The sequence below is a fragment of the Prinia subflava genome, chromosome 17 (genome assembly GCF_021018805.1).
Source record: "Prinia subflava isolate CZ2003 ecotype Zambia chromosome 17, Cam_Psub_1.2, whole genome shotgun sequence".
NCBI lineage: Eukaryota > Metazoa > Chordata > Aves > Passeriformes > Cisticolidae > Prinia > Prinia subflava.
The window spans coordinates 12,803,259-12,823,896 of NC_086263.1; the positions used below are offsets into that span (position 1 = coordinate 12,803,259).

Consider the following 20,638-nt stretch of genomic DNA (forward strand, 5'->3'; position numbering starts at 1 on the left):
CATGGGCAGGGGCATTCTCAACTAAAATAGGTTGTTCCAAGCCGTGTCCAACCTGACCTTGAATATTTCCAAGGATGGGGCAGCCACCACCCCTCTGCACCAGTGTTTTGCCACCCTGGTAGATCAGCACCTCCCTCTGCACACCCCCTCCTCAGGGAACAGTGAGGTGACCCCTCAGCCTCCAGACTAGAGAAGCCCAAACTCCTCAGACACTCCTCATAGGACATTGTTCCCAACCTTTGAAGAAATCTAAAGCTGTCCACCCAGCTGTGGAATTGTTCCTGTAGGAATAAACCAACCACAGCCTGGGGAGCTGGGGCTGAAGCCAAAGGTGCTCGGAAAAGCCGGGTCACTCCTCAAAGTGCAAATTGTTCAATGTGAAGCAGCCACGACTGCTGCCCCACGTCCCCGAGCAGCTGCCAGAGTAGAAAGGACAAGGAAACCCTGGTGCATCATCAGTGGCACTGTGAGAGTCAGCAAAACAGAATTAATACCATCTGTATCCCAATTAAATTCCGCTTGTTTGTGGCAGAGCGCGCCACATGCAAGCAGCATTGGTTCCAAGGACTGCAGGAATTCCAGGCCTTTCTGTGAGTGGCAACGTGGCACATTCACAGTGGGAAATAGATGTCATTGGGTTTTCTCTAATAGCCACAGGTAAGATCAGCCCCCCAGATTTCATGCACTGACCTTCCCAAATGAACCATGCCAGGTTTGGCTCCCCTTGGTATTGTTACAGCCAAAATGTGGTGGGAATTCAGACTCTAGCTGGGATATTAATTCCATGAGAAAGAGATGGCTCAGGTGCTGCAGACCTCTTTTGTCATTCGGAGGATGAGCAGAGGGTTGGCAGAACTGTGCCATGACTGTTTTGTTTTCAGCTAGTTTGATTTGGATTTGTTGGCTGCTCTCTGCCCTGTGTAACTCCATGGAGCATTTAATCATACATTCAGCTCGGGCAATAAAACTCCACATCAGTTCTGCTATTAATTGATTTTGGAAGTCAGCTGCTGGACTGGAAGCTACCATTGAGCTCCAGAAGTGAGAGCTGATTGAATTGCTGGGTTTACAGAATGGATTTGAACATTTGGCAGACCCTCTTTGGGGGACAGTTGTCGCTAGTGGTGCGTAAGAGCCCTGGAAGCCCTCCTTGCACAGTGGAATCATTAATAACTCAGGCTAAACTGTGAGCTCCTGATTGTCAGGCAGTGTGGAAGGGGGGTTGTCACGTACAAGCATCAGCAAAATTGATTATTGAGACCTGCATGGATGAAGCAGGACCACAGAGCTTGCAGGCTCCTTCCTGGGCTCTGGGCAAGGGCAGCGATGCTGAAGGACGGAAGGGTGGCTCTACTGGGAGTTCTGGCACCCACTGCTGAGGGAAAAGCACATGCAGAAAGGAGGAGCCAGCTTTGACTGGAGCAGTGTGAAGGCTGCATGGTTTGGGCAATCCAGCTGCTGGAGCTGCAGCTGAAGAACCTTGAATTTGAGCCTTGAATTTGAGCCAGTGCTGAAACTGGGAGAGGGCAGAAAGCTGGAACGGGAGTGTTGCCTTGAACCACCTCAGTCAGGCGACACATGGCACCAGCTCTGTTCCTTTGCTTTCCAATAAGGTACCAGCATGCCCAGGAATGATTAAACTGGTTTTGCATCTTGTTGGCCTAAAGGATGGAAAGTGAACTCGGTTTCATGGCAGTTGTATCCAGCAGAGCCTCGTGTGTGAGTGATTTCCTTTGTAAGGTGTCTGGCATCTGCCAAAAAGCAGAGCTTTATAACACCAAAGGCAGTAAATTACTTTCCTCCTGACTTCAGATAAGTATGTAATTAGGATAAACTAATAGTGCTGGTGCTCTTTTGTCCGTGCTAGAGAAGGCAGCTGAGCCTGTTCCCCTCTCTTTGCAGGGTACCAGGTCGCCTACCGCCTGGCCAGCAGCAGCCCCAACAAGTTCACCACGGTGGAGGTGGGCTCCACAGTGCGGCAGTTCACGGCCACAGACCTGAGCCCAGAGTCAGCCTACATCTTCAGGACCTCTGCCAAGACCAGGCAGGGCTGGGGGGAGCCTCTGGAGGCCACGGTGATCACCACTGAGAAACGAGGTAGTGCTTGCACGCCGTGGGTTCGGGGAATTTCTGTGCCTGCCCTGGAGCCCGTGCTGCACTTAGGGGGGTTTTAATAGCAGGCTACACCTCCTCCTCCTCACCCCATAAACCTGCCCCAATCCATAGCAACATCATGACTGGAGAAAGCAAGGCAGACTTTTATGAGACACAGTTCTTCTAACCTGCCGGGCTGCTGGAATTGATTTTTCCATCAGCTGCTATATTGGCCATATGCAGCCTCCTTTTGCAGTCAGATGGGGTTGGTTGTATTTTTTTTTTTTTTCCCAGCTCTCTCGTATTCTAGAAAGACTGCAATCTTAAGAAAGTAAGTGATGGATGAATTATATTGATTAGGGAACGCAAAATGAGAGGCAGTGGCGTTGCAGAATTTCTCCACGGCTCCTCCATTGTGCCTCAGCCCTGGCCTAATGTGTTTGTAATTACTTTGGCCTTTCGCTGCCACACGCTCGAGCACAGCCTCTGCATCTGGATGGCCCAGACTTTTTCTGCCTCTTGCATCAGCCATGAAATGGTTGTTTGCATCCTGACTCCCCAGACAAATTCAGTTCCAAAGGGGATCTAGATGGTGGCATTTATATACGTGTGTAAATGAAACCAGATGCTTTGATACCAAATGTACCAAAATGTGAAAGACATGTAAGGTATTACAGGATCTGCTCTGCATCACTGCTTGTTTTTAATGCTTTGGCTCCAGGAACTGCTCATTCCTCCAGTTTTAGAACTGATCTGTAGAGCTTCAGTTAAAAAATTTGCATTTTCTACTTGTGCATGAAGATTTTTTTTTTTTAATTCAGAGCTAAAATAGGATATATTGGTAAATATGCTGGTGGAGAACAAGAGTGTGGGGTTTTTCCCTGGTCTTGAAAACAGGCCATGTTCCACTGCAAAGAATGTATCTGCTCCCTTGAGCTGACAAAATCAAAACAAGCCAGGGTAACTCTGCCAGCACCACTGGGGTTTGTGCCATGTGATGTCTGGATATTGATATTTTAAAAGTAAAACTCTCCCTCAAAAACTAGAACCATATAACTCCCGTGCCTCATAAAAGTCACAGTTCAGGGAGGAGCACACTCCAGCAGGTCACCAGGCCAGACCTCCACAGACATCTTTCAACTGCTGTTGGAACTTCTGCATGTGCTTGTGGGCCTGCTCCAGGTCCTTGCCCAAGTCAGAATGCAACAAATGACATTTGCTTTTAATTCCTAAAATGTGCCTGATAAGCAATCATTTGTTTAAAATCCTTTCTACGCCTTGCACGTCGTTTATGGCAAGAGTAAAGATTTCCCATTGTATTTGCCAACATCTTCCTTATTATTTTTCTTTAACACTTCTAAGAAGAGGGGAAGTTGATGTTCAGCTACCAACAGCTAGAGCCTGTGAGGTGCATTTCAACTGCTCCTGGCCTGTTTGGTTTAAAATTCCCTCTGGCAAAGCTCTGCAGGTCATGTGCAGCCCTCCCAGTGCCTAACAGTGCAGTCCTCAGAGAAAGAACCTCTGGAGATGTATTAGGAAGTTGGAAGTGCCTCTGCTAAAGATGCTGTCCATCAAAGAGATTTATCAGCTCAAGGCTTCTCCCACCCCTGCCTGTCTGATTGCTGTCAAAGGGGAGGTTCAAAGCCTGACATACAGAGGCTTCAAAAAAAAACCCCACCATGCCAAAAATGTGAATTCTCAAAGCTCAGGGCCTCTCCTGCTCAATAAAAGGTGCTGAGATTCCCCAGGCTGTGCACAAGGATGCACAATAGCTCAAGGCAGAACCCCAGCTCACTGTGGGAACAATGACCCCTTGTTGCTGTCAATGCTTTAGGGTTATCTCGAGTACCCAACTCACAGTGTAACATGATCCCGTTCTCTTGCTGATGGACAGCTCTGCTGGGTCTCTACGTGCTTTGGAACCACAAATTTACTGACTCCATGTAAAGTGTAAGGACAACAATGTGTTTTCTCACATCAGCAAGAATTAGAAAAGGGGATGATAAAGAAATTTATCCAGTGCAGCTATTCTGCTAACAAGAAATTAACCTGAAATGTGTATACATGATAATAAATACTCTAGAATGAAAAGATATTTAGTTCCTGTTAATAAAGTTGTATTTAAAATCCTCATAGTCCTTGATACTAAGGTAGACAGACACAAAAATTCTCTTGAAAATTAACAAAATTGGTCACTTTTGCCTTTGTAAATTCCTTGGTTAATCCCAGTATAAATCTTGATATTTTGCAGTGATGCCTGTGATTTATAGATCCCAAGTTATACTGTGGCTGTATTCTCCAGAGCCTCTGCTGCAGTGCTTTGAATCTGCACTTCAGAATAGTCAACACTGATGATCAGGGCAGAACTGAGTTGAAAAATTTAAATGTAGCAAGAAATTAGAAGAGTTTATAGAGTCGTGTGGCCTGCACTGACAGTCTCACCTCAGCATTTGCTTGTGGCTAAACTCCCATAAATAAACCCTTTATACTAATGGGTTTGTACAAACAGTCAGAGAGTATATCCTGCAACACGGGAGATTTTCAGATCTCCCATTAGCAGCAGAAGGAAACCCAGTCATGGGAGACTGACTGCAGGATCTGACCTGCCCAAAAGTGCAGAGCTTATCATCAGAATGTACCAAATCCCTGCACGACTCTCCCTCCCTGGCGTGGAGTGACCCCGCGTCCCTGTCTCCGCCTGTCAGTGTAAGGCGCTGACCTTTCGCGTCGCGCTGCTGCTCGCTCCTGCTGGCACCCAGGGCTTCCTCCAGCTAATAGCTTACAAGTCTTTGGGCACCGGTGTCAGCGAGAGCAGGCTGCAGAGAAATGCCAAAACACGCAGGAAATGGTTCTAGGGGATGGCAGGGAAATGAAGCGCTGGCCGCACGGAGCTGTGAGAATCAGAGGTGTGTTTATGGAAACAAGTGCTGATGAAGTTGAATTGAATTGCTTCTCAAAAGCAAGTCACTGCGGTGTCTCCAATCAATTTCTGCTTTATTACATGCCACACATTTTAATCAGAATCAATAATCTTCATGATAAACAATTAAACAATTATTCCTCACTCTATAGGGTTTCTCTATTGAAATCGATGGAGTGCGGAGACGCGGTGACGGGAAAGGAGATCTGTAATGAAACAGTCGGGGGCTGGCATGCTTACACCTGCATTGCCATTCCCTGCTCATCCCAGAGGTGTGAGGGTAATTACTCTGGAGAGATCTCCCTCAGCACTGCCTGGTTTGACTTTGCAGGTTCAAGGTTAGTGGGCATGAAGGGAAGAGTTGGGGAGCTCTGGAAGGGACCTGCACCAGGGGCTCCAGCCCCAGCTCTGTGCTGGTTCCAGGCTGGGGTTTGGAGGCAGCAGCACCAGGAGCTGCTGATGCCTCCTGGTTCCTTGCCTGGTGCAGGAACTCAGCATCAGCTGGGTGTGCTTGGACTCTGCCACACCACAGCCTGTTCCAGCTCGCCCCTTCCTCTTCCTCGTGCTGCAGCTGGGGGAAGAGGACCCTGCCTAGCACAGAGAGAACAGAGTTCCTGGTACCAAGGAGTAAGAACAGGTGAAAAGTGATCTAATTTACACACAGACTCTGTCAAAAAGCAAGTGCAGCCATAAGCACAGCGGAGTTTCATTAAAGATTGCCTTGCCTTTCTTGGCTGCCAATCCTGGTGATTCTTATTTAGCCTGACGGGTCAAGACCCCCCCCAAGTCTGAGGTCCACTGTGAGGAAGGTTGATATCCTATGGTGGTCTTTGATGCAGGGAGATAGGAATCAGTTTTACTGCTCCTCCTTGCAGTAGAAGGTTAAGGAATGGGATGGCTGCATACTTCATGTGGCAAACCCAAAATTTCAACACCCTGTGGCTTTACCACTGTGAAAATCTGACCAGGCTGCCACATTTTTCGTTGTTTTGAATTTCCTCCCAAAGCAGCTCACTTCTGGTTTGATTGCAGAGCGACCAGCCCCCCCCAGGCAGGTGCTGACCCCGCAGGGGGACGTGTCCTCCCGGAGCCTGGTGCTGACGTGGGTCCCTGGCAGCGACGGAGCGTCGCCCATCCGATATTTCACCGTGCAAGTGCGGGAGCTGCCGCACGGGGACTGGCAAACCTTCTCCTCCTCCATCAGCCACGAGGCCACCTCCTGCCTCATCGACAGGTACCACGGGACCCCAGGCTAGCACAGACATTCCCATGCCTTCCCACTGGTTAGGAAACCAAAACAAGCATCACTCAGCTTCACGTTCTTTTTGGGGGAGTGAGGTTAAGTGAGGCCGCTGCTCCCATTTTAGAGGTGGTGTTGTGAACAGCAGTTCAGAGATTTGCTGAAGGTCATGCAATAAATCTAATTAAAGTTGGACTGCAGTGCATGTTTTTGAAGCCTTTCCTGGAAGCTCAGAACCACAGATAACACTACTCAGACTAAATCACATGTAGCTACACAGTGCTCTCTGTAAAATACAGCTAGTTAAAAATCCTTTCCGTAGTGACTGATGTTAAAATCCACTCTGAATGCTGCATTGCAATTATCTCTATATAAGCTTTTCCAGATGAAATGAGAACCATTTTTATCTATATTTTCCATACTGAAGTTTATAGATAGCATCAGAATGTTTAAACTTCGTTATTCAGGCTTCATTATATCCTCTGCAATACTGATGTAATTAAAGTCCTTGTAACATCAGCAGAAGTAATTGAATGTCTCTGAGCAGGTACTTGTTTTGCTGTCCATTTCCTCTGTTGACAAGCCATTACAAATAAGATTATTTTTAAAAGGCCGTGAGCTTTAGGAGAATCAGGTATTCTGAGCATTCAGGTACAGATTTTTCTGTTATTAAAAGCATTGGTGGCTGTGGTATGTGGCAGCTCACTGGTTGTGTGCCAGTATCTTTCCAGTCAAAACTGTAAAAACAAGGAAACCATCTATGTCACTTAGACCTGACATTGGCATGACTGAAAACAAAAGATCAAAAGGGATGATTCACATGAATCAAGTTACTGTAGGTAAGTAATTCTGTCCTGATAGGGTGGCACTACTAAAAGAGATTTCTTCTCCCTCTTGCTAAAAGCACTTTCCTGTGGAAGTCCAGAAGAGCCATGGATGTGAGAGTGCTGCCCATCAGAACGCATTATCCTTGATGTTTAATCATTCCTCACAAGCAGCTTGGGTTTGTAGTCAGTGTTACGTCTGCCAGTGGATGGTTAGACACTACCAATTAATTAATGAAATCCCCCGTAAGTTACAGCTCTGCATTTCAAACCTCTGCCTGCGACTCCAAAGGCAGCCTCCCCTTCACCTCCCCTGCCAAGCCAGGACAGAATCATCTTTGCAAGGTTATGTCAGCTGGAAATCACTCTTTGCATATCTTAAAGCACCACACAGATAAAAGAACTGCAGGGAACCTTTTGTTGCTGACTTTATTAAATAATCCAAGTAATGGCATTAATTTGGGATTCAGCAGGAGCAAAACGCACCGGTCAAGTGGGGTGGTGCAGGGGATTAGTCAGGAGCTGGCACTCTGAATTCCAGAGCTGCTGGGCCCTGGCTGACCCTGGGCACGTCTCCTGCCTGCTCCCAGCCGTGCGGGCGGCCCGGGTGGCTCTGGAGGATATCTCAGCAAGGCACCTGCAAAGCCGGGCTCTGCACAGCCGTGCAGAACTCAGATAGCAGGCCCCAGCCGTGGGCTGCTCCACCAGCTGAGCCTCAGGAGCCATTCAGAGACAAATCCAGGAGTGTTTTGGGAGCTCAGGGCAGGGGACATCTGGGGAGGTGCTGATGGCAGCAGAGGTGGGAACACCTGGGAAGCTGGGGGAGGCTGCAGAGAAGAGGGGAGAAACTGCTCGGTGACTCAGGCTGGTGAGCTGTGATGAGGGAAGGAGATTTCCCCCCTCAGCCTTGTTTCCCCCATTCCACAGCCTGAACCCCTTCACCTCCTACAAGCTGCGAGTGAAGGCCACCAACGACATCGGGGACAGCGACTTCAGCGCCGAGACAGAGGCGGTCACCACCCTGCAGGACGGTAAGGGACGGGGAGTGTAGTTGAGCTTTGGTAAGACCGGGGACTAGAGTAACGTGAGACTAACTAGTATGGTTTTTAGCACGAACTCCGCTTTATTCTGCGAGATGGCCGGTTAAGTACAGAACGAATAGTTTACAGTTAGCAGGTGTACTGTGATAAGCAGTAAACATACAAAAGTATGTAAACAATCTAAAGTTAAAGTAGCTACAGAAATTTAGTGCCATTACCTCTATGCTGCGAGCGTCTATACCTTAACACTTCGTAGTAGCAGATAAGTTTATCTGCTACTACGTATTCTAAACGTTTTGCAGCCTACTAAACCCAGGCCTGAGGCCTAGTTTAGCCTAATTTAGAATAGCTCAAATGGTATCTGTGAGCATATCATGCCCACGATACCTAAAAAACTCAGCCACAGGGGAGGAGAGGCACACTGGGGGCATCACCCCGGGGTGGGGGCTCCCCTGGAGCCACTGCAGGGTGTCCTCCATGGACACTGGAGTGAAAACCAGCAGCCAACGCAGTTTTGTCCACGGGAAGTTGACACAGGTATGGCTGAATTAACAGGCAGCCTTTAAGTGTCCTGCTCTGCCCTCTGATAATGAATCATACTTTCAGGAGTCTCAAAATGGATTTAAACTTCGTTTGATTGGCTTCCAAACTCTGCACTAACCATTATCTTTGCAGAAATTGAATAATTTACAAGAGAGCATTAAAAATAAATGTAGAACCCTGCATACATTTGAAGAAGTTTCTTCAATTGTTTTCCCCTCACAATCCACGTCAGTCTGCAGAATGGCAAAATTGCTGAGGTATAAGTAAGAAAGAGTATGAAGCTCCTGGAAACATGAGCATTTAATCCTGCAGATCAGGACTAATAAACTGTGAATGACATTGACAAGGCTTTTATTTTTAGCCATAGAGATCAGCTTCTAATTCCTTGATTGTATAAAGTCGATGCCTGAATGCAGAAGTAGCTCTGATGTCTTGAATGGAGGAAGGAACTCTGCAAAGTAGGAAAAGCATCAGGATGTGCTTTTACCCAGGGAAATTGGGTAATCCTGGGATACATACATGGATAAATATATATACATGAGTGCTGTGAGGTGGGGGTTAATCTCTTCTCCCAAGTGAGAAGTGATAGGATACGAGGAAATGGCCTGGATGCACCAGGGGAAGCTTAGATTGAATATTAGGGGAAATTCCTTCACTGGAAGGTTTCTCAAGCACTGGCAAAGGCTGCCTAGGGCAGTGGTGGAGTCCCCATCCCTGGAGGGATTTGAATGCCATGTACATGTGGCACTTGGGGACACGAGTTAGCAGTGGGCTTGGAAGTGCTGACTTAAAGGTTGGACTTGGTGTTCTTAAAGGTCTTTCCCAACCTAAATGATTCTATGGTTATATATATATATACACATACATATATATATATATATATGGTTGATTCTATGATTATTTTTATATATATATATATGGAGCTAAGAATTACTTCCTACAGAGAAAAGAGTGATGAGCTAGGGATGACACTGAGATATAAAAATTGGAAGCCATTTTGCCAGGGAATGTGATCTTGAAATCAATAGAACAGAGGACAGAGCTCAGGAGCATGGGAAGTTAAACAGGAACCCGTGTAATACCTGACTAATGTGCTAAGCAGCCCCTTAAAGGCAGCCTGACTCTCCACCTTCCTGCACAGCAGCAGCAGGGTCAGTGCAGGCTGTAACTGGTGCTAATGAGGCAGCACTGACTCACTGGTTTGGAATTTCAAATTTCATTTTAAGGTCTCTTTGAATTTAGCTATAGTGGATCCGGAGTTGTGCTTGGCCTCATCACAGTACAACTGGGAAAAAACTGTGAGAGCTTCTCACCTCCTCAGCAAACTGAGCATTTATTCTGCTGAGCAACCCCGGTGCTGCCACTCGAGCATTGCACTGTGGAGAGCTGTGAGCTGCTGATAAGCCTTTGCTTCATGTCTTTGAGCTGCTCTGGAGTGTCTGGGAGTGCCACAGGCCAGGGGCACAGGAAGGGGTTAACCTGTGGTAAATCAGGCTGTCCTGACTAAAATAATGCGTGGCTGACACAGACTCCTAAAGTCAAGGTGGGCTTGCCCCAGGGGTGGCAGAAAAATCTCCTGGAAAATCTGGGAGCAGTTTTGTCACCCTTTGGAGCCAGCACACAGCTGGTTTAACATCCTTACAGATGGGCATGTGGTGGTCTCTCACAGCTTGCCCCAGGTTCATGCCCTGAGCTTTCCTTGCTCTGCTCAAGCTGCCAAGGCCACAGGTAGGGCAAAGGGTGTCAGAGGAGTGCCTGGGTTCCAACATCCACACCCACCAGGCTGCTTTGGGACCCACCACAAAGCAGCTGGGATGGGAGATTTCCTTCAGCAGTGAAGAAAAAGAACCTGATGAATGAAAGGAAAGCTGCCCCTTTTTCACCCTCCTGCTGTAACTGCTTTTGTTTCTTTTTTCTCTTGTTTAGTTCCAGATGAACCACCCAGCTCTGTGTTAGTAACTCCTCACACGACTTCCTCTGTCCTTGTGCAGTGGCAGGTAGGTAAAATGAAAAATTCTGATGTTCCTGTGAACAATTTTTTGCTGCTTTGACTTGTTGAATTTAAGGGTACACTGCCAGGGACATTTTCTTGAGCTGGAGGTATTGTATTAACATTGAAGAACTGCAGCCACTTCCTTACTTGCCTGATCTAGCATAAATTTTAGTGATGAACTGAGATTCCTGGCAGCTGCTTTTACCTTTGTGCCCCACTGGGAGGTAAAGGAGTGTCTGTAGCTGTGTCCAAGATTGTTACTTGTCAGATTCTCCTGCCCTTTCATTGCTATCCATGGATGTGCATCTTTACACGGAAAATATTCCACGGAGCGTAGTGTTGGTTAGATCAGGTAATCAAAAGCTCACACCGTGCACAGCCTCCTCCTGCTGCTGGAATGATCAGAAGCCTGAGAGCAGTGCCTGAGGTCCCATTCATCCCTCTGAGGAGCTCCACACACCCTCTTGACTCTTTGAGAGGCCAACATGGAGTTTCTTCAGAGCAAAGAAAGGAAGTTCGAGCTCTCTGCAGCCTCTCTGGGTTGGATGGTTTGTGTCAAGTCTGCATTTTATCCTGGCATTTCCTCTGCCTTCCTTTATCTCTCAATCCTGGCCTCCTGGGAGATGCAGGAACATTTTGTGCCTGAGGTTTCTTTTTGCAGAGTGGGCATTAACAGAGGGACCCCAGTGGGGCTCTGCACATTATCCACAACCCACCCTGCAGAGCCCCTGCCCCCCAGACAATGTCCCCCACACGTAGTAAGGATGAGTTTGGACAGATTGTAGTGAAAAATGCACATGTGCATTTACAGTACAGATGGGACCCCTTGCATTTTTGGAAGAAAAATACGTGGGTGAGGGTGTGTTTCCTGCTGTGCAGCAGCACTTCAGAATATGCCTGGCCCAGCTCACACAGGATAATCCGAGCAGCAGCACTGCTTGCAGCATGTTGAGCAAACAGGAGACATGCTGAGCAGTTTTACCAAAGGAATTATGTATGGAGAGAGGCAAACCTGCCTCCCCACCTCCAACAAGAGCCCTCAGCAAAGGGGAAAAAAAACCAGAAAGAGAGGACAAAGAGGATGTGAAGCACGCTGGACCACAGAAATAAACGTTCCCCCAGCTGACTGATTACTGGTGTGTAGTTAATGTGAAATAGGTGGTTGTTTAGGTAATTGGATGCTTTTCATTTCATGAAAGTGAAATGGGGTTGTTGTGCCAGAGCCATCTCAAGGGAGTTGTGGGCGATTATATGTCATTACCACATGTATATTAATAGGTCCTGGTAATTCAACCGTACTATATTTTTCAAATAAACAAAAATCTTCAAGTCCCACAATAGCCTCCAATTAAGAGGAAGTTTCACAGCAGTGTCTAAGAAATAATGTAAACTGAAAACAGCAGTCAAGCTAAATGGGAGAGTGGATTTCCAAGCAAAGCTAAATTTTTAACTTTGAGCTGTGTTAATAATTCACAAAACAAACTCTGGATGCACTATCTGGGCTTTCAGCTGCTTGGTCCAATCAGTCCATTATTTTTAAATTTAAAGGAGGAAGAAAATAAGTGATTTCCAGTGAGGTCTGTTGTATCAATAATGCAGGGTTATTTCAAATGTTCTGGAGGATATTACATTTAACATCGGGATCATGTACTGTTCTGCTTCTACCTTAGAGATAACAATTATTCAAACTTACATTTCAGTCTTTATTTATTTATTTCTCTTTAAACAGCACAAAAACGTTTCTCTTACTTCCACACAACATTATGAGCTACCACTCATAACCATTTTACCTATTTCAGGAGATCCCTCAGGCCTTTCTACTAGATCCTAAATAATCCATTACATCAAAAGCAGAGTTTTGTCCACAGAAGACAGATAGGAGGGGGAAGACCTGACCTTTTAGCAGAGTACCCTTTCCAGGAAAGAATCATCATTTCCATGGCAAAAAAAGAAAGACTGTTTGTAAGCTATTTATTTCCTGAGCTTTCCTGTCCTAAATCTCAAGGAAGGAGAAAATGGAGAAGCACATGATAGCAAAAGAAAATGATGTTTGCTCTCATAAGATCAGTGTTGGGCCACAATGAGAAATTAGGCTTTACCTGTGAGGCAGTCACATGGCAGAGCAGGGAGTCACAGTCTCCTCCTCAGCTTCAGCAGGGCTTGCCTTTTGGAGTTCTGCAGGATATTCCACTTCAAGGGTTTTTTCCCCCTAAATTAAAAAAAAAAAAAAGTTTATTAGTAATTAAAATAGGAAAAGTCATAGGTATGCAAGAAACTGCTGTGCTGTGGAGCCCTTCTCTGCAAGGGCACCATCAGGGCTAAAGTAACTTCAGTGTAATGCAGAGAACAGAGAGTCAAAAGACTGGAAAGAAAACAGAAAATATCAGGAGACAGACACTGATAATTTCCAGTAACCCCATCTCATCTTCTTGCACAGGAGAAGCTGTTTCAGCTGGTCCATGAGCAGTAACATCATGGGGCAGCCCTGGAGAAAGCTGGCACTTTATTTGGTCTGTTTTCTTAGTCCCTTGGACAAGGGGCTCTCAGCCTGAGACTAGCAAAGGCTGTTGTACCAGAGCTTGATTTATTTGCCTTGTAAAATGCAGTCGTAGAGGGAATATGATTGCCCTTTCTAAAATACATCACAGGAGTAAACACCCCACAGGGAGAAGAACAATTTAACCCAAAAGGCAATGTTAGCACAGGAACAAATGGTTAGAAACTGGCTATGAATTATTTAGATTAGAAATTAAATGAAGGTTGCTAACAGCCCGTGTGGTGAGGCTGGGAACAGCTTCCCAGCAGGAATGGGGGGGAAGCTGGAGAATCAGCTCAGCTCCTGCTGGAGGTGGTGGTGTCTGGGGAAGGAGCCTTCAGCAGGTGGGGTGCTGCAGTGGGGAGCCCCAGCCCTGGTGATCCTCGAGGTCCCTCCCAGTCCTGTACCCACAGCATCCTTCTCTAACACCAAATAACAGAGAAAGGTGCTCAGAGCTTTGCCAGAGGATGGAGCACAATGATGAGCACAAAATGATGATGAATAAGAGATCTCCAACCAGGCACAGCAAGGGAGATCGTGAGAGGGTTTGTGTTGCTTTCAGCAGGCTCTGTGCAGGACAGCTGCAAAAGAAGGCAGCTTCTTGCTGGAGCAGGTTCTGCTCCTTTTCCTGGTGGCTGTGTAGTTTCCCTATACTCTGGTTCATGTGATTTTCTTTTTTTGGTTTCCATAAACTGCAGTCTTTCTACTTAATTCCTTCATCCCTCACCCAAAAGCAAGGTCTGTGGCACTGAGACAGGAAAGTCCTCTCCCACCTCTTGCTATTGTAATGGAGTAATGGAAAATTCATGTCATTTCTGGAAGCAGAATGCCAGGTTATTACCAAAGATCTTCCTCCTTTCTATCATGATGTCCTTACTTTCTTCATTAAAATTACATGGGGCTCTACCTTCTATTGTGACAGTGTTTCTCACCAGCAGTTAATTTTTACACAATGCTTTTCCTTAGAAAAGTTCTCAAGGCTGCTAGGGATCTTTCTGGATTAAAGGCAAGATCATCATTAAAATCCTTTTCATTTATACTTTCAGCCCCTTAAATTTCAGTTAAAGAATCTTTAGAAGATAAATGGCTTAAGGCATCTCTTCTCTGCAGTTCTTAGCCTGCATTAGACTCAGGAAAGTGATTTTTTTTTTCCAAAACATGAGGAATCTCTTTGCTTGTGGCCATAAGGAAGGCCACTTAAGGAAGCCACCCAGACACAAATCTCCTTTTCAGTGTTCCAGCTGTGTATGTGTAGCTGAAGGAGGATGTGAGGGGATGTTGGAGAGGCCTCACTGAGGTGTTTTGTCTTTGAGCATCTCTCAACATGATGCAGAAGGAAAAAAACTCATATTCGAGCCATCCCAAGGCTGTTTGTACCAAAATGCTCTGAGCTGTTTTGGAGGAGCCTCTGATTTTCCTCTGTGTCTCTCCTCTCTAAATGCCTCTATGAGTTTGTTATTAAACCTAGTTTTGTCTTCCCATTTAAAGCCAGAACAATTTTTATTATTCTTTTTTATTTGCTCATCAGTCTTTCAGTGAAATAATGCCAAATGAAGACTGTCCTGGGATCAGTCCCCAGGGGAAAGGAAGAAATTCTGTCTGTGACAAATCAATTTATTTCCTTTTGGAAGCAGTGAAACCCTGTTTGGCTGTTCCAGTGTTGGTGAAAGGCAACCTCCATTTGCAGGGAGTGTTTATTTATACTTTTCATCACACCCAGGTTTCTGTGGGCCAAGAAGAAAAGAAGCTTGGTTCATGGGGATGCCTTAAGTTTCAGCTTTCATGTTTTCCAGACTCTGTGCTGCCTAGGGGTGCAGTTCTGAGCCTCAAATGCCAGTAAGCTCTCTTCTCAGAGCAGGTAGACAAAACAAATCCTTTTCCTGCTGGAGACCAAGGACAACTTTCAGGCCCAAAAGCACAAACAAGGGTGAGCTCAAGGGAGGAACAAGAAGGATGGGACCTCAAAACCTGAAGTTGTAATTGGACAATTAAACCCCAATATGCAAATGGACCAAAGTTTATAAAAATTTAAGCTCTCGTGACTGTTTGTCCATTTTGTGACCATTTTTGGGTTCATCTTGGGTGCAGCCCTGGTCAGGCTCCTGTGCCCAAGATGTGTCCTGGAGGCCTTTCAATAAATACCTCCTTTAGCTGTGTCCAGCCTCTGTTTCAGGTCAGCCTTCCCAAGGCATCAATGGAGTGGATTTTTCAGTCAAGAGCCCTTTGCTGTGGCCCCAACTGGGCAAAATCCTCAAAGCTGCCTCTGACTTGTGCTTCTCAAACCACACCACCTTCACCCCCGTGCATTATTGCTGCCTGTTTTCAGCAGAGCACAGAGCCTCTGCCCCTGGGGCTGGGTGTCTGTTGCCATGATGATAACAAGCCTCTTCTTCCCTGGGTGTTTTGCAGCCCCCCAAAGTGGAGAGTCTGAACGGGCTCCTGCTGGGATACCGCATCTACTACCGGGAGCTGGATTACGACACCGGGCCTGGGGCGGAATCCAAAAACATCCAGAACCCCTCAGCTCTAAGGGCAGAGCTCACACGTAAGCCTGTGGTTTTTGCACTTTAAAATATCCCACTGTGGTAATCTGCCATTGCACCAGGCACTGCATCCCCTCTCGCCCCACGGAAATAAAATGTGAAGCTGAGAGAACTGAGAATTATTCAGGTTTTACACAATCAGCCTGAAGATGCTGAAGAATGCAAGAGACTTTTTGTGAGCAGCATTGTAATGGTCTGTGCTGATCCCTGCCAGAATGCTGGAATTGATGGTCTGTCCCCCCACACACCCTCTCATTTTCTGCTTCCCACTACCTCCACTTCATAATTACCCCAGTACACTTTTTTCTGCCTTCAAATGAGAGACACTTCATTTTCCTCAGCTGGCAACTTTTTCCTTTCTTGCTGTTTTGGTTTTTTTTTTCAATAGTTTTTATAACTGACATTTTGTTTTTCTTTTTACGGTATGAGGAAAACAGCTGAGGAGAATTTTAAAATCGAATTTTTTATAATTTCAAAGTGCTTGTCCATATTTTAGAAGAAAATAGCAAAGATGAGCAAGAATTTTTAGGTGCCTGCTTTCCATGTTAGTTGCTGGGATTTATGGCTCACATGGAAAGAAGGTGGAGAGGGAGAGGAATAATAGAAAAAAATGAAAAGGCTTTTTAGATAAAGGCTAGAAAGAAAATCAAAGGGAAGAATAGGCAAAATAAGATTATGTGAAGCAGACATGTGAACAGTCAGTAGCTTGAGAAATAAGGTCCAGCAATGAGATGTGCTCATGGAGGGACCAGCCTTTATCCTCTTTGATGTCACTGGAATATTCAGAATAAGATAATACTCCAAGAGCAGCAGAATAGGATTCAGTGAGACTATTTTAACATCTTACATCATCTGCCATGCTTTCCTGAACACATAGAAATGATTTCTACAAAAGGAAGAGTGAATGAGGGTGTGGATAAGTGAGTGCTTTAAATATAAAGTAAGCACCTAACTCTGCCCTCACTTACGTGGTCAGAGCTAATGAGAGTTCTCAGACTGAGCAGCTTTCACCAGGACAGAGATGTAAAGCTCTCATAGGTGTAGGAATGCAGAAGGGTTTTTCTCAGACAAAACCTGAATGACTGACAGTGTACATTATGAAATAATGAATTTGGATGCTCTCACAAGATGGGGAGCCTGTGAAACCAACCAGTTTTGTCTCTTCCCTCTTCTTGCCTGGCCCTGCAGCAATGTTCCTAATCACTGCAGAGGAGAAAAAGCGAGCTGTACCTCTCCAGGGAGTCAAGAGACAGAGAGAGCAAGGAGTGGATTCAAATGTATTTGAAGATAAATTTCCCTATTTCTCCTTGTAATTCTCACCTTAGAACACCTCTGTTCCTCACTGACCCACAGTTTTGCACAGCTTAGCATATTATTACAATTCACTTACAGCAGGAATATTGAACTCTTTAAGTGAAACTGTGGGAAATCAGGCTCATGCTTAAAGAAACAGGTCCTGCCCTGATGTAAGTGTTCAGTTTGTGGCCCACGTTCCAGCTCAGTACTCTGCAGCTCTTCAGGTTTCGAATTTTGCATCTCAAAAAATCAGGATGCGATGCACCACTGAGAGCCTTCGCCCCTAGAAATCATTTCATTTTTACTCATTTGTTCTATTTAATCTAAAAGCCTCAACATCTTTGTGTTGTGTATTTGTGAGTTCCTGTGTTTGAGGAGGAAATGAAAGAGCCCCATGTGGGCGAGATGCTCCCGATGTGTTACGAGACAGTGATGTGATTTTGTTGCCCTTCAAGGTATATTCCTAAAGCTTGGACTGTGTATGGGTGTGCTGCCTCATTTGCCTCTGTCTCTGCTGTACATCATTTGCAATAACTATTTCCTTGCACTGTAACAAGCTTTCTGCTTTGCTTACCCTGAATAGCCCAAAGCAGCTTCAAGACAGTGAACAGCAGCTCTGCATTAACGACGTATGAATTAACACGTAAGTGCACATTGCCTTCAGTTGAGACTCTTTGTAATGGTTCAAAATAGACCATGGGCAAACTCCTGTGGCTCTCCTCCATGGATCCAGCACAAATCAACACAGATTAATGACTCTGGCTTTCTCCAGGTTCTTTTTCTTTAAGCCCTTGCTTTCCCTACACCCAGAGACATCGATGATGCAAGTAGGTAAAAATGTGACTGCTGGGAAGGTAAAACATTACTGATTGTAACAACCCAGTATTGCCGATGCTAAATGAATTTTGATTCACTTGCTGCATATTTTGCAGTCCATCGGAGTTTAGCTGTATCACATCATTAGTCCTGTGATTCAAGCATTGCGATGCTCGGGCATTCTATGGAGTACAAGGCCAATTTAGAAAGGGCCCAATGAATTTATGTGCATCTCCAGAGGTGTTTTCAATTGGAAATGAATAAAATAACATTCGACAGAGTTAAAAGGCAAGTTGCTTTGTGGTGATGATGGTTCACTAGATAGGTTTTGCCCAAGGCTTTTGAGTCACAGATTGTGATGGGCTAAAAAAAAAAAAAAAAACCAAAAAATGAAGCCTGATCCCCACTGAAAGTTGCATGCATGAACTCTCGTGTTCCATTTTCTTCCACATCCAGTTAACACTAAAATCTCCCTTGTGACTGCTCATGGCAGAAAAATAAAGTTTCCCTGTGCAAGCTGCCCAGTACTAAATGTGTGTATCTTACTATTGATTGTTTATGAACTTAGCACTGTTATTTCTGATTTGCTTGCTCCATCTTTTGCAGTCCATCCAAATTTAGTGATATCACATTGAAAAAATTGGGGCTATATTAGATATAATTTACAGTATGCCTGAGACTGGGGAATGAGGCTGAACTCGCAGTCAGATATTGGAGCACAGCACTTATAAATAGTTCTGTGGCACTGAAATTGGACAAACTTGCCTAATTAGGCTCTTTGAACCTTACCAAACCAATGGCATACTGTCAGCCCCCGAGTTAAGGGAACTCTGATTCATAGATAGCAGGGAAAACTATTGGCAAAGGGAGAAATTTGGACCTCTGGCCATGCGTGTCTTAATTCAATGCTCATTTAAATAGGGCAATTTATATTATTGATTGCTCTCCTACTCTAATTTCCCTGTTAAGTATTGTAGATGATAAATATATCTGCTGGGATTGATTCTTTCATCCTGAAAATGCAAAATCTGAAACTGCTCAGGCGCTGCCTCCCCTAATGACGTTGATGTGATTCTGCTCCACCCTCGTTGCATCTGTTAATTACCCACAAACAATTGGGTTTTTTAGATTTCTTCACGCTTCTCTCACTCTCCCGCCTCATCTGTCAGAGCAGTTTCTCTGTGTCAGCAAAGAATTTTGTTGCCTGGTGGCCAAATGGAGTCCAGCCCTCAAATTCTCCTTTCTCATTGTGACTGATGGTCGGGCTGAGGTCACGTTGGAGGAGAAGATCCCTGTGGAGTACCTGGAGTGAGACTCCACATCCTCCCCCCTGCACCTTCTTCAGCTGTTCTGGGGCAGGGCAGCTGCCAAATTCCCCCCCAAAGGAGCATTCCAGGGATTAGGCAAAGGCTAGGCAGCTCTTTCCTACCAGCACAGATCAAAATGAGGCGTGGTGGTGACATTCAAAGCCAAATCCTGCCATTTTCTGGACTTAAGAATGACCTAGAGATGTTCCTCTATTAGTTATGCATAAGAAATGGGCATATTCCAAGAGAAATCATTATTCCTCTTACTGGAGTGACACTGTGAGGGAACACTGGGAAATCCTTCCATTTTATCACCAATATCTTTCAAAATGATGCAAATACTGTCGTGATGTGTGAATTCAGGAAGGATTGAAGTAGACATTGTACTGTTCAATTGCCACATTTTCTGAGAGACAAGTCTGGAGATAAAGAGGTGTTGGGAGTCTAAAAAATAGCTGTAATAAAGTATAACTCATAATATATAAATTTAATAGGTAATATCTTACTTTTTCAGAATTGAAGAAATACAAGAGATATGAAGTACTAATGACAGCATATAATATCATTGGTGAGAGCCCTACCAGCACACCAGTGGAAGTGTTTGTGGGTGAAGCAGGTAGGTGAAAAGAAAATTAGTTGATTTATTTTTTTAAATACCATCACGTTGTACTATTCTCCAGGTAATGTTCAATAATTGCCCAAGAGAGAAATTATTTGAAAAATTCCCCAGTTGTTATTGCTGACAGTTTTTTGTTGCCCACTCTCTTGGAATAGGCACTGGCAGTTTCTTGCCATTGGAAAACCAGCTGGTCTTTAGGAAGGAGGGAAGAAAGGGCATTTGAAAGGAAGAAGAGAAAACATTTTTGGAGTTGCAGGAGGATGACTGCTCATACCAAATTAGCTCGAGGGAAAAATTGACTCGAGTTAAAGAAGTGAAAAGTGGAGCACAAGAAAGCCACAAGGGAAAAGAAACAAAACTACAAAACAAGGGAGACTTGGAAAGCTGGTTCTTTCATTTTCTAACTCTCTGTGTAGGGGCATTGCCTGGCACCACACCTGGCTGTATTTTCATGCTCTTGAAGCGAGGAGCTGCCGTGTCTGGTTTAATGCTGGTTTGGAGGCAGGGCTGGGTGCTCCAGGAGCTGTCACTGCACCCAGCCCTGGTCAGTGGCACAGTTCCAGTCTGGATCTGGTGCCTGAGTCCTTTCTGATCATTTTAAAATCCCCCCACCAGAAGGCTGGAGGTGGAAATCAGGACAGAAGAGTTGAGCAGATGCTTCTGTGAGTGCCTTGATAGACATTAGGGTGTTTTGTGTTTTGTGTTGTGTTCTGTCAGAGCCCAGATGACCCCTGGCCAGCCTGGCCCCTCAGAAGCTCCAGCTGGGAGGGGCAGGGCTGGAATTGCTGCTGCCCTCCTGCAGGTGATCCCAGCTGGAGAGAGGCTGAAATCCTCCTTAGTCATGGTCTCAGTTCCTGCAGCAGCAGC

General features: G+C 45.4%; 1 protein-coding gene across 6 annotated transcripts in view; it reads left to right on the top strand.

Annotated features, from left to right (window-relative positions):
* The window catches only part of SDK1 (sidekick cell adhesion molecule 1), a 385,946-nt gene that overhangs the window by 318,554 nt on the left and 46,754 nt on the right, over nucleotides 1–20,638 (top strand). For 5 of the 6 annotated variants that reach the window (XM_063414764.1, XM_063414763.1, XM_063414762.1 and 2 more), the window contains exons 30-36: nucleotides 1,903–2,097; nucleotides 6,047–6,248; nucleotides 8,006–8,109; nucleotides 10,588–10,658; nucleotides 15,600–15,735; nucleotides 17,613–17,672; nucleotides 19,667–19,768. In XM_063414764.1, the coding sequence (XP_063270834.1) occupies nucleotides 1,903–2,097; nucleotides 6,047–6,248; nucleotides 8,006–8,109; nucleotides 10,588–10,658; nucleotides 15,600–15,735; nucleotides 17,613–17,672; nucleotides 19,667–19,768 (870 nt within the window). The remainder of the gene's footprint in view (nucleotides 1–1,902; nucleotides 2,098–6,046; nucleotides 6,249–8,005; nucleotides 8,110–10,587; nucleotides 10,659–15,599; nucleotides 15,736–17,612; nucleotides 17,673–19,666; nucleotides 19,769–20,638) is intronic. The other variant, XM_063414768.1, reaches the window with a different exon arrangement.